The following is a 27,025-nucleotide window of genomic DNA, read 5'->3' as shown; positions in this document are numbered from 1 at the left end:
GAGCTCTGGAAATCCCACAGAAGAGGCAGAAAGAGTGTAAGAGCCAGAGGGGATGAAGGAGAACAAAGTCCTCTGAATCCACTAAGCGAGGCACTGTGAGCTTGCAGAGACTGCAGCAGCAAGGAAGGGGCCTGTACGAGTCCTCACCTGGTCCTCTGCATACAGCTTTTACTGAGTATTTTCATGGGGCTCCTGAGTGTGTGGAAGAATGGGTCCCTGATTCTTGTGCCTGCTCTTGGGACTCATTCCTTTCTGTGGGTTTGCCTTGTCCCACTTTGGTATGATAGTTTTTGCTTTATTGTATTATATTGTATTTTGTCATAATTGTTATCTCTCAGGAGCTTGTCCCTTTTTAATGAAAGACGGAAATGAAATGGATCCGAATGGGAGGGGCATGGAGAAGAACAGTGAGGGGAGAGGGAGGGGAAATTGTACGAGAGTGGAATCTGATTTCAATAAAAGAAAAAATGGCGAAACAAAACAAGTAAACAAAAGCCAGTGTGGAGAAACCCTTCTCATTAACGATACGGTAGGTTGCTGAATAGCCTCCTCTTGCATACACATATGCCCACAAACATGTGCACACATAAACATGCATGCATGTTCTCCCAAAAAGGAAAAAGAACGTGGAACTTCAGATCAGTGTAACAGACTTCTAGTTTTAAACTCTCAGAAAGAAGCCTGTATACCCAGGTACAAAAATGTGCTTTATTATATCTCCACATGGTCTTCCCAGCTTCTTAAGGAAATCCCTATTGATGGCCAGTGTTTTGTTTTCCCCTTTTTATTCTGTGACATAAAAATACAAAAATTTAATTTTTTATGCTACTTTTACAATATTATTGATTCATGATATAGTGATGTTTCCAGTCCAGGCAGGCCAACATGTACTAAGAAATTTGACTTTGAAGTAAGAAATACACTTTTGGTCAAGTAAGTCAGGGTACTCTCAATATTTTGAGCATCTCTACAACTCTGTTGAGCTGGAGAATCCTACACTATGCATTCTTCACATTGCAGTAACCCTTGCCTTCCTTGCTTCTTTCCCTAAAACTAATCGGTTTGGACATTCATTCAACTATTCTATCTCGAGCTATGTCATATGTTTTATACTTATTACATGCAACCTTAAAAGAATATTGCAAAGAGTTGACTAAATGCCATCAACTTTGAATCTGGCCACATGGATTTCTCTGAGCACTAGGTTCCTGTTCTTTCTAAATAAGACTATAATTTTCCTGTATATTTATTAGAACTTAAGAATAACTGTATTGGTAAGTTATTTCCTTGATGTAGGTGGGTCTTGCCTCATCACTACATTTCCTTACTTTCTTATTACTATATAATGATTAAATTGGATTATCAGGTTGTACATATGTGGCGACTGATAGGAAATGTGTATAAAATATCAATTATATAGAAGTAATGTGTTCATTATGTCAGAAAATGGCATGGCATATAATCTCTTACATGTGTGTATATATGATTACACAAAGACCATAAGTGTGATGGTAATGAAACAAAGTGTATCGACTTGGAGACAAGGGCCTGGATGCTAGCCTTTCCTCTGTTGATGAAAAATCTATACAGGGAGGGTGTGAGAGAGATCAGTTTGTAAAGTGATTACCTCGCAAGCAAGGAGACCTGAGTTCATCCACCAAACCCACATAATGTCTGAGTTTGGGATATGGCTGTAATCCCAGCGCTGGGATAGTGGAGGGACAGGTGGAGCCCTGGTGCACACTAGCCAACGAGCCTAGTCCTACTACCTGGCAAGCTCTTAGCTGGTAAAAATTTCCATCTTAAAACACACATGCATGCACACATGCACACACACACACATGCATGGGCATGCACACACACAGAGGAAGGGGGCATACACACACAGGGGGGACATACTCACACAGACACAGAAAGAGGGGGGCAGTTATACATAGTACTTGAAGAATGACACCTAAGTTGATCTCTGGCCTCCATACACACATGTGCACAAACAGCAGCACACACATGTGCATCTACATAAACATGTACACACACCAAAAGAAAATAAATGTTTATAACTTCTCTGGCTAAACTTTCTGGAATGCAAAATTAGGTTGAATTTTGATCATTGTTAAGACCCTCCCTTCATCTCTCCCAAGCTGTGATTTTTCTAATTGCTTTGTTTTTCTTTCCGGCTTATTTGTCCTACACCAAGTTACACATCATATGTTCTTGTCTTGCAGTGTTTGCTATTGGGTGATGTGACCCCAGTATCTCACTCTTGAAAACACCATTAGTTCTCACTTCGCCTTCAGTTCAGGAGAAGTGAGAAAGGACAAAAGAGGAAGATGAGCTACTCAGCAGACAGAAAAACAATAACCATACGCCTACAAAACTACGCCTGTAGTTTCTTTATGCTTTTAGAAATCATTTTCAAGATGATTTATTTCAGTCTCCTATAACTCTCTCTCTTTGTCTCTGTCTGTCATCATGTGTGTGTGTCCCCATCTGTGCATGCACATGCAGGCGAGACACATACACCATGGGCTCGTGTGATTTTATTTAACCGAGTTACTCAACACAAGCTGGAGGCTAGGCAACCTGCCTCATACTGTAGTGATGTCCAGAAAAGCTTCCCCCTTGGAAGATAGTTCATCCAAAACACTTTCAGTAGGAGAGTAGCCAGGGATAGCTTGCTATCAGCATGTCAGCATTCAAGATGATTCCCTGGAAATGCTCTGAACTGCCCATGGGATCACAGACTACCCATTCCTGCATAGCAACTTCTCTCACAACCTGTCTTCATTCCATCATCCACCCCAGGCTCTTTTGGGCTTCATTTTATTCCGTTTTCTTTCCAGTTCTCACAACATTCTCAATGGATCCCAGGACTTCTCCTCTCAGAGACTGCCCTCTCAGAGAAGGACAGGTTATCGGACACAGAAAGATAGTGGATATTTACAGTTGAAACGTTGGTCTTTGATGGTAAGTAAGCACTGTGTGCCCTACAAAATAAAGCCCACTGTATCAAATGGCAAATTTAAGTCACCGTGTATGGTCTGTACTCACTTTCCGGCAGCCTGTTTCGGCCTCATCTAGGGCTGGAGCATGGGCTTGTGAGGCCATCTTACAGATGTAACCAAGTGGCTGTTCACAGGCTCTGTCTGCCCAGTATCCATCCTACAGAGCAAAAAGAAAAATAAATAGTTATCTGTTTTAGGAACTTATTACATTTGATTCCTTCTGGTGCTGAATCCGGGCCATCTGCATGCTAGCTAGGGGAAGCTAGCATCTGCAAACAAATGATAAATTCACGTCTTACATGTAAGCATTATATTTGGCTCTAACTACACAGGTGTGAAGAGATTGTAATTCTAATATGATTCTTCATCTTGATCATTCAAGTCCACTCTGTAGAAGGAGCTGAAGAAAAATCTGAAATACTTCCAGGTCCATCAAACACGATGCTCACTGGCGGTTTATATACAGCCTCCCCCTCAGTCTTGTTAAAGTTAACCAAACACATGTAACCCATCCAAGAAAACATCTTGCCCCAAAAAACCAAACTTAAAAGCAAATTTGAAATTATTGCATTCTTCCTTCCTTCTCCCTGGATGATGAGGGTCCTTGGAAATCCAAGTTTCAACCTTCCACATTGTTTAAGATTCTACCATCCCTACTTCCATAGACACGTCAAGTTAAGATCGCCTTCTCTTTCTTTTAATTTGAGGATTTTTATAATTACTCATCTCTAATTCAGTACAATCCAGCTTCCAGACCAACAGCCAGAGTAACGTTTATAAACTGCAGACGTTTATCTTCTACTCTTAAGACAACATCATTGCTGTTTGTTGAGCCTCAAGGCTTCTCTGCTACCCCCGCCATCACCCTCCAACTCCTCAGTGTTACTCTCTGAGCGGACCACATCTACTCTACTCTCAGGATTTTAAATAACTATAATAATTTTTAAATAATAAAAATAGAAGGTAGTACTTATTAGCAACACATTTGAGCCAAGAATTGTGTATAATATATGCACAAACTTTTTAAATCTTCATTTCCACCTGGGAGATGCATACGATTATCATCCCCTATGCAAATGAGGAAGAAAGTTAAACAGCAAGGCCCATACCTATCGTCTATTAACAACAACAAAAAATACTCATTGATTACTGCAATCCCATTTAAAACATGGAATGAATCATTTAAAACAAGGCCTGCATGCAATCTGAAAAATCAAATGTGGCCCAACAACTAGGTCTACATTTTCTACTCAGAGCTACCAGTTGAAGATGTAAACAAACTCAGAATTATTGGATAAAATAATATGCTTATATATAAATGTGTGCATATATACCATGTTCTAAATAGTACTATATACATATACACAACATGTGCACATATATGTATACAGTTCAGAATTTAGCAGAAAGCCCATATTAGTCATTAGTTAATGCTAACTCTTAGCACAGTGCTTTTCAACCTTCTTAATGCTGAGACTCTTGCTAGGGTGACCCCCAACCATTAAATTATTTTTGCTGCTACTTCACAGCTATAATGTTGCTACTGCTATGAATTGTAATGTAAATATTTGTGTTTTCTGATGATCTTAGTGACCCCTCTGAAACTCATTTGACCCCCAAAGGAGTCACCACCCATATGTTGAGAACCACTGTTTGTATCATTTATTTTATGGTTTTCTTGACTTTGCTAGACAATTGTGTGACGCTAAAGAAACTGAATCGGAATTGCACAACGTAAATGTATATCAACCATGGAATCAACCTCAACAGATAATAATCAAGACAGAGAAAAGAGGCTCCCGGCACCATTGTCAGGCGTTGGCAGAGCGCCTCACCTTGCCCTTCATCACCACGCAGTCCTCCTGTCTGTTGTTCTCATGGCTTGGCTCTCCACGAAGCCATTTGGTAAATGTCACTGGGGTCCCATCACTCCACTCAAAGTACATTTGAATCTTTATGTCGTTTAAACCAATCCACAGCTCGTCCTGGGGGTCTACATGGGGGAAAAACACCTAAGTAGTTTATCACTTGCCAAAAGTAAGCAGGGTATCAGAGAAGAGGGCACTAGGCCTGTCCACTCAGCAATACTTCCTTGATCTCAGAGAACTATCAGAGTAGATAATCTTCTACATGCAATAGATAGATATGGACTATATATTATGGTGTCAGTTTTAGGTTTCTCAACGTTTTCTTTCCATTGTAAATGTGACTGTACTTTTATTTACAGTAATATATTTTATGGACGTTGTAAAAATGAAATGAGGAACCCCAACCAAAGCTCGGTTATTGTTACAAATAACTTACCTTCTAGAACTGCAGTACCATGTATCATGATGCATATGACGTATATACAGTATCATGTGTGGATATATTTGATATATATCTCATATATATATCACTAAACTTGACTATCGTTTACTTGGTTATACTAAACCTTGTGAATATTTTAGAACAAATTTTACATCACTCCTGATTTATTGGATGTTACTATTAATAACATTATAAGTACCTCTGTAAAAGTTTAATCACTGAATTTCAAGTAAAAATTATCTAGACAGTGATAGAAATTTAAATTAAGGAGCTAGGGAAGGAGAGATGACTCTAGTTGAGAGAACTGGTTGATATGCCAGACGATTCAGTACCCAGCATCCATCTAGAGGACTGGACGGGTGGCTCAGTGGTTAATAGCACTTGTAGCTCTTGCAGAGAACCCTGGTTCAGTTCTGAACACACACACAGTAGCTCATAACCAGCTATCGTCCCAGTTCCAGTGGATCTGATAACCTTTTCTGGCCTCTGTGGATACAAGTGGTGCACAGACATACAAGCAAGAAAAACACACGTACACATAAAGTAAAATGCTAAAGAGATAGGCTGACAACTGATATTTGACACGGATTTACATAGATAAAAACATATTTGATAATTTTAATTATAAAACATTGTGGAATACACTATACAATATTGCAAAACTAAAAAGTTCAGACTAAACTCACAACAAAGATCTACACTGTGATCACTTTATCTCGAGGTTCTCTGGAAGGCATTATTAACTCTATGAACAGCCACGTGCCTAAGATATAAATGTCACAACAATAATGAAACAAATGGTTGAGGAGCTCAGGCTACAAAAAAACATTTCCAAATTCAAAAAGTTAGATGCTACACAATTTAATATCTGTTTAATTCAATTAACTGCAAATGGCATTGTAGTCTCTGGTTCCAGTCTTTGAATGGTAAAAGACAAGGACTTTAAAGTTATATTATGAAGATGTTTGGTAGAAATTGAAGAAAACATCCTACAAGGATTTCCCTGAGTGGCTGATTTTGTTCCTCCTAAAAGCTGTCAATCAACTTTTGGAGAAGTCTTCGAGTGGACTTCTGCCAGATGGAACAGATGTTTCCAGCATCCTGAAGCATGGGGGGTGGTGACAAGACGGGCCCCTCTTCCTTTCACTTGAGTTGGCAGATCAGGAGCTTCTGAGCAGCAAATGCAGGCTGCAGAAAGACTTCAATGCCCTCAAGAACTTAGGGTGAGGACCATGTAAAGCTGCACCGTTATATGTAAGACTGTTCTATGTGTATTTGTTTTAATTTATTAGTTGACAAAGAGTTGGGCTATTTTATAGCATTCCCACATACATTTTTCTTACTAAACTGTTTCCTTTAGATTGTTTGCAATTCTACAAATACATAGACACACACACACATACATATGTGTGTGTGTGTGTGTGTGTGTGTGTGTGTGTGTGTGTGTGTGTGTCAGGCTCCATCAACTAACGTACTGAGTAGGCCAGGCTGACTGCTCAGTGACTATCAGGGATTGGCATGTCTCCATCTGTCCACCATCAGGGCTACAGGAGGACAACCACACCCTGGCTTTATTCATTTATTTTTAGGAAACAACCAGGCATTTAAAGAATAATGAAAATAAAAACAAACCACGTGTGTGTGTGTGTGTGTGTGTGTGTGTGTGTGTGTGTGTGTGTGTGTGTTTGGGTGTACGTTTCAAGTTGTTAAATCAATTTTCATAAATCAGTTAAAGAAATTGCATGAACTGGTATTTATACCCTTCATGCTCAGGCTCCAGATTATCTACTTATTTCATTTCTATGACTAATATCTAATATGACTAATTAGAGGTTCAATCTCAACTAACTAAAATGAAGTTTTGAAAAGCTTTCATTTATAAGCAATAATCTCAATTTTCTGTAACTTAACTTTTACCAAGACTATTTTGTTCTGTTAAATAAGGAAACACTGTACTGAAATACCATAAATGATATAGTTTACTTTATTTTTAGTAACTTCTTTTTTAACGTATTTATTTTTATTTTATGTGAATGAGTGTTTTGTCTCCACAGATGTCTGTATACCAGGTGCTTGCAATCCCCACTAAGGGCAGAAAAAGGCATCCGATCCTCTGGAACTGGTATTACAAATGGTTGTTAGCTGCTCTCTGGGTTCTGTGACATGAACCTAGGTCCTCTGAAAGAGTAACAACTGCTCTTAACAGCTGAGCCATCTCTGCTCCCCAGAACTCCCCTTTTCAATGTAAAGCTCTCTAACTCATTCCTTCATCCTCAGGCTGATTTGAGATGAAGCCCTGGTCATTCAGCTTCCTGAAATAATTATGGCAATAAAAATACATGGTTCCACTGTAGCTTTGCCAAGCCGTACAGAATAAGACTGGCATTCCTTTGCATATCAACTAACCTGCTTTCTACATTGGTCCATTTGCAAGCTTCCCAATAGGTCATGATAAGATTAAGTGACTGTTACTTAGATACTGTCATTGCGATTACAATTCCATCATTTAATCCAGGCTATGTGAGCACAGAATAATTAAGACATTGTTTACATGTTGCAAGTGCTATTTGTGTGTGTGGGGGGGGTTATATGAGCATGCAAGTGTGAACGCTCCTGAATGTAGGGCTAGAGAACACACTCAGGTGTCCTTCCTCAGGCTCCATCGGCTAACGTGCTGAGTAGGTCAGGCTGACTGCTCAGGGATTATCGGGGATTGCATGTCCGCATCCATCCACCATCAGGGTTACAGGAGGGCCTCCACACCCTGGCTTTATTCGTTTATTTTTAGGAAACAACCAGGCATTTAAAGAATAATAAAAAAATGAAAACAAACAAACCAGAATAAGACAAAATAAATAAATAAAGGAGGAGGAGAAGCCACCAAAGAGAAGCATAAGAAGCACCAGGTTTATGCTCAACCTGGAATCCTCTTCATGCTACAGCCTATGGAGCGATCTCCCAAGCCCTTCCAAGCCACGGGACCACACTCAGTCAGGTGCGGCAAATATTCCCATTGGACCCTGGTGCTAGGAATGATAGTGTCTTTGACATATTTCTTTGCTCCTCCTTTCTTTTTGCCTCGTGTATTTGTTAAATGTTTTTGCTTTCCCTGCACCCTGGTAACTTTTCAGGCAATGAGCGTCAGGAAGCGAGGCCCTCCACCACCCTCGTCCATTCCCTCTTGTTTTTGCTGGGTGGGAATTAGGAAGAGCTGCAGCTGCTCAGCAGCCTCCACCAGTGGGAGATGAAAATAACCATCATTTAATCAGCAGGTCCTGTGTAGGGCCTGTCCTTCTGTTTCTCGGCCTGCTTTTCTTCAGACGCGATCCCACGTCATTTGGCTCATCTAGTATCTTATTTCTGGTTCTGTACATTCTCCATAGAGCCTTAACTATTTGCCTAAAATTGAGATGTATATTTCTCTCAAAAGTTTAGGATAGCACATTTCATAGTTACCCAGTTCCTACTCTGTGAGACAGACATCGCAGTAAAGAAAAGAAAATCCCAAGTGTGAGATGGTTCATTTATGCACATTTCTTGTGAGCTATAATATCGGCCTAACAAAAGCTCATACACACATAATTCCAAATTTTATGCTGTGACCAGGCTAAACACGACATCCCCAAATACAGACTTGTGGGGAAATAATATTGAAAACCCATAAAGAGAAAATGTTAAATTTATTAATGACAGATACACTTATTTAAATTACTATATAATCTGTGTTGGCAGACGTACCATCTACTTAAATGTATATTGCCAATCAATTACCAATTTAAACTAATTAAACTGAATATTTACATTTCGAGAGATTGGTGGCAAGGAGACAACCACAATGGGCTTAGTGTCAAGGGGAAGTTTCTCACCATATCCTAGCTGGGAAAAGATGAAGTCAAACTCCTCGATGCTGTGGATACTTGCCAGGTCACCGCCTTCCTTCCGGCAAGCTTGCAAGGCGTATCTCTGGATCTTCTTCTCTTCCCTGTGGATCTTGTAGCAGTGACCTGCATATGGCCACCACTGACTAGGGCAGCCAGTGGGGACATCACTTGCTATAAGGGAAAAAGAAGTTTAGAAAGCATATGAAAGAAGTTTGTTTAAATTTGGAACAATATTTTCAGCTATCCTAGATGTAAGATATTCTATTTTATGTCTATGTAATACTTCACAACTGTAAACATAAATATAACATTCTTCATTTTATGGCATACACATTCAAAAAAGATATATGGGAAAGGAATATTCTATTTTGCTTTAAAAGGGTTATTTGGGAGTGGGGAGACATCTTTTACTTTAAAATGAAGTCTGGTGCCTTAGACCATTCAGCCATTAAGAGAGTCTAATTGTGCTAAAGATGCTAAGGTGTGGCATTTCACAGTTGATGGCTCCTGGTGGGAGATGGGGTGTGGGAAAAGACTCAGTTATCTTTAAGGATCTAGTCACTGGGAGTTTGACCATGTTCCAATAAGTATATGGACAACACAAATTGGACTTGTATTTTTTTCTTTTGTGAGGGAAGGCACAAGGAAGGGAGGGTAGACCTGGGAGGAATGGGAAGCAAATGTGAATAGGATACAAACATTGTATGAAATTCTCAAATAATCAGTAAAAATATTGTATTAAAACTAAGTAAAAATAAAATGAAGCCAAGGGGTAATGAAATCAGCACAATGTTACTGCATGTGTGAGGTCCTAGGTTCAAATGTCAGGGCCTAAATAAATGAATAATAAAAGTGAAGACAAATGAGAACTCTATTTTTAGAATCTGTGTTTACGACAAGACTACACAACAGATTGTCTCATTTAATCTGTCCTTATCACTATCAATCCTGAACTGCACATATGTGATGCACTATTTAACAGTGGGAAGCCTGAAGACTAATCCATCCTCTAAAAAAAATTGGGATACTTCTTGTTCCCGTGGACACTAAGGAGACTGCCATTCATTAGAGAAAGAGCCATAGTCCTGGTAGGAGGAAGAGCTGAAGTAGAGAGGAGGAAGGGTGCGGGCATGAGGGTCACCAGGGAACCTATGCAGTCATCATACCCTGAGCTGCTACTTGTGCTCTGAATTGACCCAACACCAGTTATTCACTCCCAAAAGACACCACCCATGACGGTGGCCATGAAAGCAATTTAGGTTCAGAAACTTTGGGGGCAAAACCTGAATTTGCCACAAGGGTGTTTTAAGCAAGTCATAGCATATGAATCAAAGTAGCACATAGGTTTTGTTGGGTTTTTCTTTTTTAAGCAGAAACCATAATAATACTATTAATACTAAATTAGCTATCCTCACTGTGTTCTAAACCAGGAAAGAATAGAGACCACACTTATAGAAGACAAGCCACACAGAACCATTATTATTTAAGTAAATCAGTGTTAAACATTCTCATTGTTGCTATGGGAAGCTGTGGTCAAATGTCATAACCTTGATCACATGTTACAAAAACTTTAATAGTAACGAGCAGTGGGGGCGCTATCGTGCAGATGACTGAAGGGAGAGACCCTCTTCTTCTGTGGATGCTCTTGAATCTGGTATGGGTCCTGGCACTCAGTTAGTGCAGTGAGTGATGGTTGGGAAGAAACGAAATTATATTGGACATACAGCAGCTTCCTTTTGTAGTTTTCCAGATACCATTTGACATAATCATGACGTTGGATCGGTTTATATATACAAGTTAGCTATTAAGTGACCTCAAATGTACTGCTCACACAATGCCTAGTACCGGTCCCTTTCTTTGTCATCCTCTCATTTGGGTTGGAGTGGAGGGGATGAAACAGGGTCTCCTGCCGTAACTCAGGATGGCCTTGAACTCATTTTTACCCTGCTTCAGCCTCTCCACTGCTGAGATGCCAGGTGGGCACTCCATTGCTGGATCTCGCGTCATCCTATGAATGAATGAGTCCCTTTTCTCCCTAAGAGCAGAGGCTGAAGCCTTTGGGTGCACGGGCGAAATGTGAGAAATTCTAATTTGCAACACCCTAAGCTGTACTACTGCAAAACAAAAACTCATATTTAAAAACTGTCATCCCTTAGTACAATTTCAATCCTGGATACTTTCAGGGGTTGCCAAAAAGTTAAGAAATAGAAAACTTAGTGTAGCTTTGGAGCCCCCTGGTGGGATGTCTTAATTTTTGTCTGGGAAACAAAAATAATGACAGTCAACACTGAAAGTTTCGAAAACTGAACAGAGGAGCCTGAAAAGCATTTAAAAATATAGTTAAAGAGCCGGGTGGTGGTGGCGCACGCCTTTAAGCCCAGCACTCGGGAGGCAGAGGCAGGCGGATCTCTGTGAGTTCAAGGCCAGCCTGGTATACAAGAGCTAGTTCCAGGACCAGAACCAAAAGAGCTACCGAGAAACCCTGTCTCAAAAAATATATATATATATATATATATAGTTAGGGAGGCTGTCCTTGAACTCGGAGACCCACCTGCTTCTGCCTCCTGAGTGCTGGGATTACAGGTGTGTGCCATCACAGACGGAAAATGCTACAGATTTAAACCTCTGCTTACAGGGGTTTGTGTATGCGGTAGAATAATCCTTATAGCATGAAGATGGAAAGGCCAGTGTTAGTGTAGCTGAGCAAGTGAAACAGGGACTTGAACAATGCAGGTGTAATGATATGAATGAGATTTTGCAGGAAGAAGAGTTACCAACATTCATATTTTACAAAGGAGGAACTTAAAACTGATGGATTAAGCAAGAAGGCCAAATTAAAGAATTCTGCCTTCCATTCCAGGGAAACATAAAAATAACTTTTCTCCACTTCCCCAAAGTGGCGACTGCAGGTCTCTGAAGGAGAACTGTACGAACTCTTCCAAGAAAGATTTAGCCATCCCTTCTGCAACAGCAGAAGAAGAGACAAGTTGCAAGAACGATTGAGGTATCCACAGGTTTGGCCACAGTCTCTCTAGAAAGCCTGTCAAGGGGAACCGAGACCATGAATGGGGCCTCCACCCATATCCGTCAGATGTTATAAACCAGAGTCTACCACCATATTCATCAGTGATTAGGAAGCAGGGGCCCAATCTACATCCATCAGTGATCATGAACCAGGGCCTTCCACCATATCCATCAGTGAGCTTGTCTGTGTCTCTATCTACTAAAACTATAAACATGCCGACTCTCAGATGTAGCAATTCTACTTCTAGGAATACCATCTCTGCAAAATGGCATGTGCATTGGTGTGTATAAGGGTATTTGATGTCACAAAATATTAAAAGCAAATTAACAATCAAGGCTTGGGGATTGCTCGGTTGGGAAAGTGCTGTCTTTTTTAGCACAAGCTCTTGAGCCTGAACTTCAAAATGCATGCTGAAATAAAAAGTATGTGCTTGTAATCCCGGTACTGGGGAGGTAGAGATGGGAGGATCCCTGGGGCTTACTTACTAGCCAGCCAGCCTAGCCTGCTTGATGAGTTCTGGGCCAATTAAAGACCTCATTTCACAAAGAGAGGAGAGAGAGAGAGAGAGAGAGAGAGAGAGAGAGAGAAAGAGAGAGAGAGAGAGAGAGAGAGAGAGAGAGAGAGAGAGGAAGAGAAGAGAAGAGAAGAGAAGAGAAGAGAAGAGAAGAGAAGAGAAGAGAAGAGAAGAGAAGAGAAGAGAAGAGAAGAGGGTGGAAGGAATGATTGGGAGTTATACTTTAACATCTCACATACACACATACACACAAAGTAAATAAACAAAGTCTACTAACAAGGGACAAATCTTTCAAAAGAAATGCCGATTATCCAGCCTCCCACACATACAAAATGTATGGAGAATCAACACAGAAAGTGGAATGATGAACAAACTGTTGACTGACAAAACTTTAAGATGAGGACTATGTAAAAAAAAGCATGTTGCGATTTGTACAAAATAGAAAAAATCACTATAAATGCATTTGCCTATAAACCACAAAAGAACCAACTATGGATATACATACTCAGAAATTGTGATCTTCCAGACAATAGCCCTGGTGGTAGAAATCAAAGGGGATATCATTGCTGATCATTTGGTGCTTTTAAATTTCTAACCATGCCAGTCATATTTACAAATATGCCAAAAAGTCAGAAAACAGGCTTAGTTTTTTGCTGTCATAAGATACCACAACCAAAGCGACTTATAAAATAAAAAATTTACTTGGGACTTATTATTTCAGAAGATTAGAGTCATGTGGGGACCATGGCAGCAGGAAGGCGGGCATGGGACTGGGGCAGGAGTTGAGAGCTCACATCTTGAGACACAACCGTTAGGCAAAGATAGAGAATCAGCCAGTCATGACACATGCTATTAATCCCAGCAGTCAGGTAGCAGAGGTGAGTGGAACTCTGTGAGTTTGAGACCAGTCTGGTCTACAGGGAGAGTTCCAGGACATCCAGAACTGTTATACAGAGAAACCCTGTCTTAAAAAAAAATAGGGAGACCCTGGGAATGGCTCAGTCTATTAAAATATCAAAGCTTACCCCGAGTGACACCTAAGGCTTTATCAACAAGGACTTATCTCCTAATTCTTCCCAAAGGGTTCCACCAACTATGGGGACTGGGTATTCAAAACTTTGAGCCTATAAAGGCCATTCATATTCAAACTACCACATGGGCCATCAAGTTTCCCAAGAAGAATAACTAAATAAACCCATGTAAAGCTGAGTCATCCTTTAAAATAGCTGGAGTGATGAAATAGTCTGTCTTTCAATACTTTGAAAAGATAAGCCGTTGCTGCGTTCGCAGATGAACTCTTCTATAGAATTATAAAACCACATATTATTTACTGTTCAGCTGGAGCCTAGCCTGTATACAATGCTTAGTGACTACTTTATAATGGAGTCATTTATCCCATTATGTAAAGATTTCAAAGTAAGATGCTACACTTAACCCAACTTTACCTGTGTGTCCAGAATAAGGTCATTCCTTCCAGATATTTATTTCCTAGCTTTAATTCCAGTTTTGTCAGGTATACAGGGGGTATATAGCCTATTAATTTATCTTTCCTCTTCTAGAACATGGGAAAAGAATACCTACTTTACAGGGATAGAGATACAAAAATTCTTATATATATATCAAAAGTTTTACACAATGTTCAAATACTTCTTTATATAGAAACATTAGCAGATGGTAGCAACAACCAAAGAAAAGGACTTTTGAACACATCATTATGTGAACACCAACAAACTCTCTAGGATCATTTCATGCCATTTTAATTGAGTTGCAGTTTCATTTATCTTCAAGTTCTATTATTATATACATTTTGATCAAAGAGATCCACTTACCTGAGGGAATAATAAATGGGTTCAGAGTATTGTTGCCCTTTTTACAAATGTAGCCCAGTTTCTGCACACATTCCAGATTCTCCCACTTCGCATTCTTTCCAGGGTTTAGTGACACGCAGCTCTTTCCTGGTTCTGATGATGGACTTCCTTCAAGCAAACGACAAAGTTAGAGTGGGACGACTGGAGTTCTCCAAAGTGGATGGCTTCCACCTCCCCCGCCACCACGCTTTAAGCCGGCATCCTTGGGATTTAATGGATTCCCCATCCTGTCTTTTGCTACACATTCACAAGCGAGTATTTACTGAGTGCAGAGCAAAAGACATGGTGGGTATCTATTTGGTTTCTTGTTGCTGGCTTATTCCAAGACTTAAGATGTTGATTACACACTAGCATGCTTTGAAATAACCAACCTCAACAATGGACAGCATTAGACCTTAAACTTTAAACAGCCGTGATGATGGATGATATCCTGTGTCACACAGGACCGAATGAGAGGAATGTATGCTGCTCCAAATGACCTCTGTTAACCTTCCCCAGTCAGAGAGACTCCAAAATGAATACACAATGCGAGGGATAAACACAATGGTAAAGAGATCTGGAAGCCAATGTTCCACACTCCCAGAGCTAAGATGCATTTAGTTGAACTCAATAATGAAAATCTTTGGAGCTATCTCCTCATCTGTTTCATACAGGAAGTCACTTAAAGAACCAGACTGGGTTGACATCTACTGCAATAGATACATGCATTCACCTCTATATCCTCCGATGTTATAACTTATTTACTGCAATGGATACATGCATTCATCCCTACAACCTCTGATAGAAGGTTTATCCACTACAATGGATACATGCATCCATCCCTACAAGCTCTGATGTATAATTTATCTACTGTAATGGATACATGTATTCATCCCTACATCCTCTGATAGAACATTTATCTACTTCAGTGGATACATGCATCCAACCCTACATCCTCTTGTATCATTTTAACCCCAGTGTTCCATAACTAACTTCATCTCATTCCTGAAGTCTGGCAAATGAGCTACATACATTCTGTCAGTACCTTAATTTTCTGACCTTTGATAACTATTTATCATGCACCTAAATTTCAGTCTCCCAAAAAGAAAATCATGTCACCTGAACTTGGAAGTCTTTAGCAGAAACATTTTGCAGGTTGTATAAATATTATATAAAGGAAAATACTATTAGCAATAAGTAAAAAGAATTTTTTTAAAAGCTGTTGATAACATGACAAAGATAACAGGAAAGTAAAGCTCACAGAGTTGGTGTTAATACTAGGAAAAAAATATTCCAGGAAACAATAGCACATTTAATAAATACTACTCTTAACTAATGTATTTGTTAGTAAATCACACTATATATTCATCTATTAAAGCAATACCACTGCCAACCTTGAGATAATAGTGTTCTTTATTGATCCCATGGCTAATATATAGTTGAATTTATATTTCTTCATCGTTCACATAAAATATTTTTGATTGAAATAAAAATATAGCTTAGTAATACTCTCATTGGAAAGAAACAAAGACTAGTTTTGAAACTTTTCCATCTCTGGGTAGTAGCATGTGTTGTTAGAAGCTACTAGAGGGCTATTAAGTGTGAGTCCAACCTCTCTAACTCCAGCTCACTACCAAGCCTGGTTTATGGTAGAAGAGTGCAGTTAATGATTAGTGATGTCTGCCATGGAGCAGGAAAGGGGAGGAGGAATGTATTAGTCTTGTGTTTATCAGCTTCCCGCTTACCTGCTCTTCTCCACACAACCCTACTCTCAACCAGTTTTTTTTTTTATAGCCCAGGTTATCTCAAACAATTGATCCTTGTGTTTCTGCCTCCTGAGTGTTAGGATCAGCCACAAATGTGCACTGCCATGCCTAAAGTCACAATTCTTTTTTTAGTCTGAACCACTAAATGCCCTTTTAAAGCATTAGACTTAAAAATGTTAAAATTTCTGTCTCATATCTTGACTTACTAATTTTTGGAGGGGGGAATAGGGTTTCTCTGTAGCTTTGGAGCCTGTCCTGGAACTAGTTCTTGTAGACCAGGCTGGCCTCAAACTCACAGAGATCTGCCTGCCTTTGCCTCCTGAGTGCAGGGATTAAAGGCACGAGCCACCACTGCCCAGGCTCTTGACTTACTTTATAAAAATTGAATAAATAGTGTTTTATTTTTTAAAGTACTTAAACAATTGCCAACTTTTGTGTTCTTTCAATTTGTATGTTTCAACAACATGGAAGAGAGCCATTTACTCTGTTTTCTAACTTCCAAATAATCAGAAAGTTGCTGGAGTATCTACTGACTCTCATTTTTACAATCAAATTGTGTATTGTTAAGAAAAGTACTCATAAATGTTTATGCTAGTGTAGAATTTTAATGTTTACACTAGTGTAGAATTTTATAATCTGTGGCTGAGATAGTATTTTTAATTAAAGAATATTCTATTATAAACAGAGCAAAATAGTATCACTGTAGACTTTAAGATCATGTCATTTAAAAAATATCTCATGACCCTAGATATGAGAAATTCACCAACCCAAAATATTCAGTTCTCTTAGATTCATAATGTGTATTTGTGGATAATAGTAGAAGCAAACATATGCTCATATTCAGGCCTCAAATCATAGAACTGAAATCCCAGATACTCAGAAGGCTGAGGAAGAAGGATCCCAAGTTCAAGGTCTTTCTGGGATAGAGTAAATTCGAGACCGGTCTGTGTAATGCAGTGAGACTGTCCCAAAATTATGAGTTTATGGAGGACTGAGGACATAGCTTAGTGCTTGTCTAATGTACACAAGGCCCTAGGTTCTGTCCTTAGTATGCACTCAAATGTGTAAAATCATTGATGTTTATACAGCATTATAGATATTAGAAATATATGTATCTTTGGTATGAGAGAATTGTCTGTATTCTGTCAATCATGTTTTAAATAAATGCTAATTGGCCAGGCAGGAAGTATAGGGTCAACCAGATAGGAAGTAGATAGAAGTGGGGCAATAAGAACAGGAGAATTCTGGGAAGGGAGAATCCCATTCCTCCCACTCCTGCCCAGACCACCGAAGAAGCAAGATGTAGGTAAGCTACCTGGCTGAGAGAGGTACTGAGCCATGTGGCTAACACAGATAAGAATAATGGGTTAATATAAGTTACAAAAGTTAACAAGAAGCCTGAGCTAATGGGCCAATCAGTTTTATAATGTATGGAGATCTCTATCATTTTCTCTGGGACTTGCCGCCTGTGGGGTACCGGGAGGGACAGAAACCCCAACAAGCCAGCCCATCATGTTACATATCATATATATAACCACTTTTAAATTTTAAAAATTTTGGTAGGATAAGAGAGTCACAAAACTCAGAGGGGACAATGGTCATACAAAAAGTTGAAAACACTTAGTCAGCCTTAATAATAGTTCGGTAATCTTTTCAAGGACAATGACAACGTTAATATAACACAAAATACATATTAATAGTAACAATTCTATTATCTTTAACCTTACTTAAGAATGGTTATAAAATGATGTGAGATTTCCCTTTGTACATTGTGATTACCATTAATGAATAAAGAATTGCTTTGTGCCTCGGCCTCCTCCAATAATAAAACATACTTTTGAATGTAAGAACTAAACAAATCCAAGCTATATGGAGAGAGTAGACATTCAACAGAAATTCACATTGATCATTGTGATTATCCTGGGAAACAAGTCCTTACCCTTAGAAGCTGGTCCTGTGTGAGCTTTCACCTTTAGAATATTCAAATCCAGGTTGCAAATGTCAAAGCATGGTGAGAAATGGGCTATGTTGCATTAAAACTCTTTGAAATATATGTGTAAGGTGAGAGAGGTCTTTAAGATACCCAATGATCCCATTCAACTAGTAACACTCAAGCAGGTTTAACCTTACCTGGTAGCCAGTTCAGATACCGGAATGGGCTGCCTCCACTCCACTGCCAACCACTGCTGAAACTCAGGCTGTTGAGTCCAATCCAGAGTCCTGAGCTCAAGGAACTAGTCAATCCTACACGCAAAAAGCAAACACAAACACAAATCAGACATTCAGAAATGACAATAAAATTAAGTCCATAATTAAATATGTTAAGCAAAAATGTGAGAGAAGGTGCTGGAGAAATGGCTCAGTGGTTAAGAGCACATATGACTCTTCCAGAGGACCCTTAGTTAGGTTCCCAGCATCAGTGTTGGGTGGCTTACAACCATCTTAACTCCAGTTCCACAGAATCCAATATCCGATACCTCTGGCCTCCAAGTGCACTTGCTTGCACGCACATGCACACACACACACTGATAACAGTAATAATAATAATAACAATAAATCTGTTTTTTAAATGTGAGGGAAGTAGTGATTAACATAGCTAAAACTTTTTCTAATAATCTAAAACAAACAGAGCCATGGCCTTCACTGACAGGTGAAGAAACAGGCAGGAGTATTATGAAAAGCTCATAGGGCCCTGGCTAAGGTTTCCACACTAATCTTAATCACTGGATACTCTCTTGGGGCTAATACAAGTTCTTCTGGTGGGGACATTATTATGTTAACTCTTATGAAATAATGACTTTCTTACAGCCCTTGAGAGTCAAGGTAAGATTTGTTTTATAAAATAAACAAAGCTTTTCTATAACAGAAAATTTTTACTAAATACTTTGACCTACATTGTCATAACTCATCACCTCAACTTTGTATTTCAGAACCTATTTTGAGAATTTTATGATGTCTAAAATCAATTTAGCTACTTTATAAATGGTTATTAAGCTGAAAAACAATGTTTATGCCAACACTAAAACAGCAGTGTTTTAGTTAGGCGGATAATAGATAATAATTATAGTGGTTTAGCCTACTGAAGCCTATTATGGAGATAAAACCAAAAATGCCACATGGCCTAGCTAACGCAAATATTTCAACCTCTCACTGTTTGTATCTTTTTAAAAAATCAAAAGTAGGAATTTTCTAATGCCTCTAAATTTTTTTAGTTAATGGGAAATAACTTTTAAACCTATGCTTTGATTTAGGTTTAAAAACACTCAAATCTGTATACATGTTAGAAACAAATTTTCCAGTTTACGCTCACTGGTACCTGTGGGATATTTTCCTCAGTAACACCTTTAGCGGTGAGAGCTAGCAGTTAAGCACTTACAATATTGAGAGCCTCATATTTGCCCATTTGTTTCAAAGGCTAAAAACAACACAGAAGAGGAGGCAGCAAGAATGTAAGAGCCGGAAGATGGGGAGATGAGCGGCAGGAAGAAGGCCTCTGGACATAGAACAACCATTGCACCTAGGAGCACTCTAGGAAGACCAGGCTGATCTCATCTCAATGTCACAGAACCTGCCTGCCTCTACTTGCCAAGTACCGAGATGAAAGGTATACGACGCCATGCCCAGATCTTATGACTTTTTAATATGAACTAATATGAGAAAAATGGAAAAAAAATTAAATACTGATACAGAAATTTCAAAGACAACTAATTCAAATTCACTTATTTTTTTTATGTGTATAGGTACTTGGCCTGTATGCTATCTGTGCACACATGTATTCCTGACCTCCAGGGAGGCCAGAAGAAGGTCACTGGGACTGGAGATTTGGCTGTGAACCACTATGTGGTTTCTAGAATTGAAATTACATATTATTCTCCAGAAATGCAGCTCGTCATCTTATCTGCTGAGCCATCACTCCAGCCCTCACTTATTCTTTATCAGACATTCTAGAAGGAAAGGATTGGGGAGCTAGTGTGGCTTTCTGAAGTGTATTGTATCTGGGGAAGTATCTAGTCCAGTTCTCTCATAGGACAGCCAGGACAAACAAAGATGGACAGGCTAAACACCTTGCTGAGGGTTATGGAGCAGTAGTAGGGGTCAGAACCAGAACCCAGGGTTCCGTTGAGTATTTCCAATGGATTTAGTCACCTTAAACTTAAACTTCCAGGAACTAGACAGGTAGCACAGTGATTAACAGCACTTGTTGTTCTTTCAGAGGACCAAGGTTCAGTTCCCAGCACCCACGTGTAACTCCAGTTCCAGGGGATCAGATGCCTTCTTCTGACTTCCATGGGCATTCGACACATTGATGAGCATACAGGCAAAATACTCATAAACAGAAAGCAAAATAATAAATCTAAAACCAAAATGTTCACATAGATTTCCCTGTAAATAATTTCAAGTACTAGCAAGGTACCTTACACAAAGAACAATGGGCCAAGTAGGTGTTTCCGGTCAGCGACCTTGCTCCTAACAGTTTTCAGCATCCTGTTCCTTGTTACATGACATTTACCAATAACTCTTGGCTAGGTTTTCAATGTTAAAATTTTACTCCAAATTATGAAAGTATTTATTTAAAGACTTGCTAAGAAAACTGTCATCAATATGGGAAGGTATCACTTAATTGTAGAGCCCTGTGATAAATATAAAATACTCTTCATTAAAACAGATGGTGAATTTGTGTTATGCCAACTTTATAACTTATCTGTGCCACCATTAACTCCTTTACTTTACTGTTTTTATATATTACTGAAATTATTTGGAGTAATATATAATCCCTTTAGGATGAATAAGAAATAAGCTAAAAATCATTGCCTCACCTTCATGCAAGAGAAAACATATCTCTAGACTGTGCTAAAAACATTAAGGGATCATACTGCATCGATACTATCATTTATATTAAGACAATTATTGCTGAATGTTATATTTTCACAAATTCTAAAATAATAAGTTTATACTAACTCGAATAATTATCACTCCCCTATTTCCGGAGGAATATAGGGAAACACTTTATAAAAGTACCATTTCAGGTTGAACACGTTTGTGCATGTCTATAGAACCCCAGCACTCGGGATGCTGAACCAAGCAGTATCAAGAGTTAGAGGCTTAAAGGCAAGACCCAACTAGTAGCATTTCAAAGTGTTAAATATAACTTACAAAAGGTAAGTGCTCTAGAAGTTTAAAAATAATTACCAGCCAAGGAGTTAGGAGCATGATAATACATGCTTGTAATTCTAGCACTCTAGAGGCTGAAGCTACACACGGAGGATCGTTGTATATTTGAGACCAGGTAGTAAGTACCAGGCCAGCCAGGACTACATAACAAGAGTCTGTCTCAAAAGCAAAAAGTAAAAGTGGTTCAAGAGTGTGCTTTTGTATCAGGTTTGAGTTAAATCACCAGGTCCAGCACTATGAGAAATGACAGCAGATGTTTAAGGAAGTCACCTTCTGGGTGCCCCATAACCCATACCCTGTACCCCATACCCCATCAACTCCATGGGGCCTCTGAGCTTGAGAACCAAATCAATACTTTTAAAATTAGGCCTACAAGATAGTTATGTGCCAAGTAAGTACATGTGATGGCTATCATTTCCATGACTGCTAGCAGCTACATGTTGAATTGAGATTAGCTATCGAGTGATTTGGGAACAAAATTCAAGTCCTCTACTAAGAGTGTCCTTTAAAAGTCTGACATCTGTGATGATCCGTCCTCAGCACAGGAGAATAAAAGGAAGCACCCTGGAAGCAGATGAGCATCAAGCACTCAGGCAGATGTGTAATTTTGTAAAGAATTTTTATTCAGACCAAGAAGTTTTATTCTAGCTATACAAAGCATCAGTTATCAATTCCAAAGGACTCCTTTTTTATTTTGGGTGCATGCATCATATAATAACGTACTTTGAAGTCTGCTTTTGAACTTAGGTATGATAGAGACTTCCATTATTACACTAGTATTTTAATTTCACTCTCCACATGTATATACCATTTATTTTCAGGCAATACCATAGGAAATCAGTCTACACACACACACACACACACACACACACACACACAAGTCTGGTAACAAGCCAAATTTTACTTCCTTCATCTCCTTTCAATTCTGTGAATGATCATTCAAACTACACGTAGTTAGGTTTAGGAATTGAGGATTAAATGGAGCATCCTAACTCTGGGGAGAAGCTGAAGTGAAGAAGATAGAATGGCCGTGGTCCATGTGGAAACAAGCATCCGGGTGGAAGCATGCCACCCTGGGGATAGTATGACATCAGATTACAGGTTAGAAAGACATTTACTGGCACAAGGAGATTTTGGTGAATGAACTGAGGCTCTCTCTGGCACTGTGGGAATGCCAGATCCCTGCTCATTTTGTGGGTGAGACTCGGGCAGGGTAAAATGGAAGACAGAGATGAACTTCAATTCAGTTCTTTTTACACACTTGCAACAAGAAGCAACCTACCTCATGTTAGTCCACTGATCTTCTATCTCCTCTTTAAAGTGTGATAACAATAGTCATCTGCGAGATTAATTATGAGTTTCAGAAAAATTCCAGCAGGGTGGTGGTGACACTTGGGAGGCAGAGGCAGGTGGATCTCTGTGAGTTTGATGCCAGCCTGGTCTACAGAGTGAGTTTCAGGACAGGCACCAAAGCTACAAAGAAACTCTGTCTCATAAAATAAACAAAAAGAAGAAGAAAAAGGATGGAAGGAAGGAAGGAAGGAAGGAAGGAAGGAAGGAAGGAAGGAAGGAAGGAAGGAAGGAAGGAAGGAATTAATTCTAGTGTCTGGCACATAGCCCCTACCCAAAAGAGAGAGAGCTGGAGAGATGGCTCAGAGGTTAAGAGCAAGGACTGCTCTTTCAGAGGACCTGAGTTCAATTTCCAATTCCCAGCACCCACATGGCAGCTCACAACTGTCTGTAATTGCAATATCTGATACCAATGCACACAAAATAAAAATAAATGAATTATTTAAAAAAATAAAGTTCTTTAAAAAAAAAAGAGGACAACCAATGTGTTTGTTTCTGGCAGTCTCCCTATGAAGGCCCACACCGGCCTCAAGCTTGCAATCGCTCCCTCCACCCCATCAACCACCACACACATCTTAACAAGTCTTTAACTTCAGACTCATCACCATGGAGTATGCATTTAAAAAAGTCCTGCTTACTTCCCAAGCTCCCCTCATAGAATATACTTTATGTCTATTATGGGTTGTTTTCCATTTGAGGGTCTATTCTCAAAGAGAACACATCACAGACCACCATCTGCCCCACCATTATTTACCAGATTCCTCCTCAGTACAAGCCCATGGATATCAAATGCCATGACTATCTTCCTTCTAGAGAAAAGGAATGTCTTTCCTCTGCTCCAGATTATTTCGTGTTTCCTGTCAGATAACCTTTCCTTGTGGCATGATATTTTTGACTTACAGAAAGGCAGGAAGTGCCCTAGGTCTCCCTAGAAATCTACACACGTCCAGATTCTACTGGAAATCTGCTGACTGCAATTCTGAGACTTGAATAAGACTCAAGGAAACATGGGAAGGGAGCTCAGGCCTGAGTGTCCACGGCCTGCCTGCTGCCCGGCTAACATGCTCACAGCACTTGCTCATCAGGGCAGTGTACCCATGTGACCCAGACAACATCGGGCAGTGCTCCCATGTGACTCCGAGGCCATCAGGGCAGTGCTCCCATGTGACCCGGAGACCATCAGGACAGTGTACCCATGTGACCCGGAGACCATCAGGGCAGTGTACCCATGTGACTCTGAGGCCATCAGGGCAGTGCTCCCATGTGACCCGGAGACCATCAGGGCAGTGCTCCCATGTGACCCGGAGACCATCAGGGCAGTGTACTCATGTGACCCGGAGGCCATCAGGGCAGTGCTCCCATGTGACCCGGAGACCATCAGGGCAGTGCTCCCATGTGACCCGGAGACCATCAGGGCAGTGCTCCCATGTGACCCGGACACCATCAGGACAGTGCTCCCATGTGACCCGGACACCATCAGGGCAGTGTACCCATGTGACTCCGAGGCCATCAGGGCAGTGCTCCCATGTGACCCGGAGACCTGGACTCGGGCTCTGATAGGAAAAGCTGCTATCCACACCTACAAATCACCTGGGATATAGGCAAAACGCAGTTTTCTGGGCTATCTACTATCTCGACTGGAAGATGATCCAAGTACCTACATCCCAACGAAGTGTGGGGCTGGTGAGATGGCTCTGTGGGAAAAAGCGCTTGCCACCCAGCTTAAGAATCTGAGTTTGGTTCCTGGGGCTGTCTTTTGACCTACACACACACACACACACACACACACACACACACACACACACAAACGCACACACACGCATGCTAAATACATAAACATAAAAAATAAAAATGAAGAAGCCGGGCGATGGTGGCGCACGCCTTTAATCCCAGCACTTGGGAGGCAGAGGCAGGTGGATCTCTGTGAGTTCGAGACCAGCCTGGTCTACAGAGCTAGTTCCAGGACAGGCTCCAAAGCCACAGAGAAACCCTTTCTCGAAAAACCAAAAAAAATAATAATAATAAAAAATAAAAATGAAGAACCTACTATGCTGTGTTCTTGCTAACAATTAACCATTCCATTGCTCAAACCTTAGGGTAAACTTCTAAAAAAAAATTGCCTTAACTTTTTTCATCATTTGACAGTCAGCAAATAAAGAACTTTTCCTTGGAAGGGGCCGTGAACTCCCTGGATGGGAGGCATACCTATCATAACAAGCCTCTTCTTCAGCAGCTCACCTCACCAGCTCAAACTCCACACTGTATTCCCAATTCACTGTGCTTGGTCACTTCCTGGTTTTCTCATTTACATCTGTTTTCCCCATAGGACTTTAAGTCCCATGTGGACAGGTCAGGATCAGCTTAGGTGTCTCTGGGACCTAGCAGAATGCCATCACTAAATCATCAAGATATCCTGAATAAACGTGGAGGGAAATCACAGGACCTTAAAGTGTTTGTAAATAATTATGGGATATTTGAGCAAATAACTATTATAAAATGGCAATAAGAAGAGCTGAGAAAATAACTTCATCAGGAATGTGCTTGCTGTGTTATAAGAACTAAGTTTGATCACCAAAAACATAAAATGCCAAGTGTGACGGCAGTGCTGTGAGTCAGAGACATGAGGATTCTGGGGACTCACTGGACAGTCAGATTAGCCTAAACAGGGATCTCCAAGTCCCAGAGAGAGGTCTTGCATAATAAACAAGCAAAAAATAAATAAAAAAGCCAGGGTGTATGGCTACTGAAATATGTCACCCAGGGTTGACGTCCTCAGGCCAGGCCAGGCCCCATACCCAAGGGTTACTGGCCAACACAAACGGGAAGCCAAAGGTTTATGTTTCTGCTTTTGTTTTCCTTTTGTTGTGGTGCTGATTTTATTTTATGTTTTTGAGTGAGAACATGAAGTCTCCCAACCAAGAAAAGTCCATGGCTGGATTATTTCAGCACAAAATTCTACCAGAACTTCAGAGAAGAGCTAATACCTATACTCCTCAAATTTTCCCACACAATAGAAACAGAAGGAACATTGCCCAACTCTTTCTACAAGACTGTAATTACCCTAATACCCAAACCACACAAAGACTCAACTAAGAAAGGGAATTACAGAGCAATCTCACTCACAAACTTTGATGCAAAAATACTCAATAAAATACTGGCAAACAGAACCCAAGAACACATCAAAAAATCATCATGACCAAGTCAGCTTCATCCCAGAGATGCAGGGATGATTCAACATATGAAAATCTGTCAATGTAATCCACCATATAAACAAACTGAAAGAAAAAAACATATAATCATCTCATTAGATTCTGAAAAAGCATTCAACAAAATCCAGCAACCCTTTATAATAAGGGTCGTGGAGAAACCCTTACAAGGAACATGCCTAAACATAATAAAAGCAATATACTGCAGGCCGACAGCCAGCATCAAATTAAATGGAGAGAAACTCAAAGTGATCCCACTAAAACCAGGAACAAGACAAGGCTGTCCACTCTTTCATATCTATTCAACATAGTTCTTGAAGTTCTGGGTAGAGCAATAAGACAATGAAAAGAGATTAAGGGGATTCAGTTTGGAAAGGAAGAAGTTAAACTTTCATTGTTTGCCGATGATGTGATAGTATACATAAGTGACCCCAAAAACTCTATGAGGGAACTTCTACAGCTGATAAACAGTGATGTGGCAGAATACAAGATCAACTCAAAAAAAATCCAAAAAGGAAAAAGAAATATAGGTGTGCACCACTGCAATAGTTAGAAAGAAAAGTACCCCCCAAAGGTCTTTCTATCAGAACACTTGGTCTCCAGTTGATAGCACTGTTTGGGAAGGCTGTGGAGCCTTTAGAAGGTTGAGCATTGCGAAAGGAAGTATGTCACTGAGGGCAGACGCTGAAATTTTATAAACCGGCCTCACTTCCTGCTCTTTCTTTCTCTGCTTCTCTTGCATGGATCAGATGTGATCTCTCTGTTTCCTGCCTGCTAGGTCAGCCTCATCCTCTTGCTGGCTTGCCTCCCATGCCATGACGGACTCTATCCCTCTGGAACTGTAAGCCAAAATGAATCTTTCCTAAGTTGCTTTTGGTCAGAGTAATTTATCACTGGCAGAAAAATAATCGATATAACTACATGCCCATTTTTTGCTCTTGTTGCTGTT

The 27,025-nt window shown here is 40.0% G+C and overlaps 1 protein-coding gene across 1 annotated transcript in view; it reads right to left on the bottom strand.

Annotated features, from left to right (window-relative positions):
* Window positions 1-27,025, bottom strand: part of Mrc1 (mannose receptor C-type 1) — an 89,742-nt gene that overhangs the window by 42,335 nt on the left and 20,382 nt on the right. The window contains exons 5-9 of the mRNA XM_075970534.1: window positions 18,479-18,592; window positions 14,565-14,711; window positions 9,182-9,367; window positions 4,841-4,998; window positions 3,052-3,162 (exon numbers count right to left, since the gene is read on the bottom strand). Coding sequence (XP_075826649.1) covers window positions 3,052-3,162; window positions 4,841-4,998; window positions 9,182-9,367; window positions 14,565-14,711; window positions 18,479-18,592 — 716 coding nt within the window. The remainder of the gene's footprint in view (window positions 1-3,051; window positions 3,163-4,840; window positions 4,999-9,181; window positions 9,368-14,564; window positions 14,712-18,478; window positions 18,593-27,025) is intronic.

Source organism: Microtus pennsylvanicus, chromosome 4 (assembly GCF_037038515.1).
Source record: "Microtus pennsylvanicus isolate mMicPen1 chromosome 4, mMicPen1.hap1, whole genome shotgun sequence".
Lineage (NCBI taxonomy): Eukaryota > Metazoa > Chordata > Mammalia > Rodentia > Cricetidae > Microtus > Microtus pennsylvanicus.
This window is presented reverse-complemented; position numbering and strand designations above follow the sequence as displayed.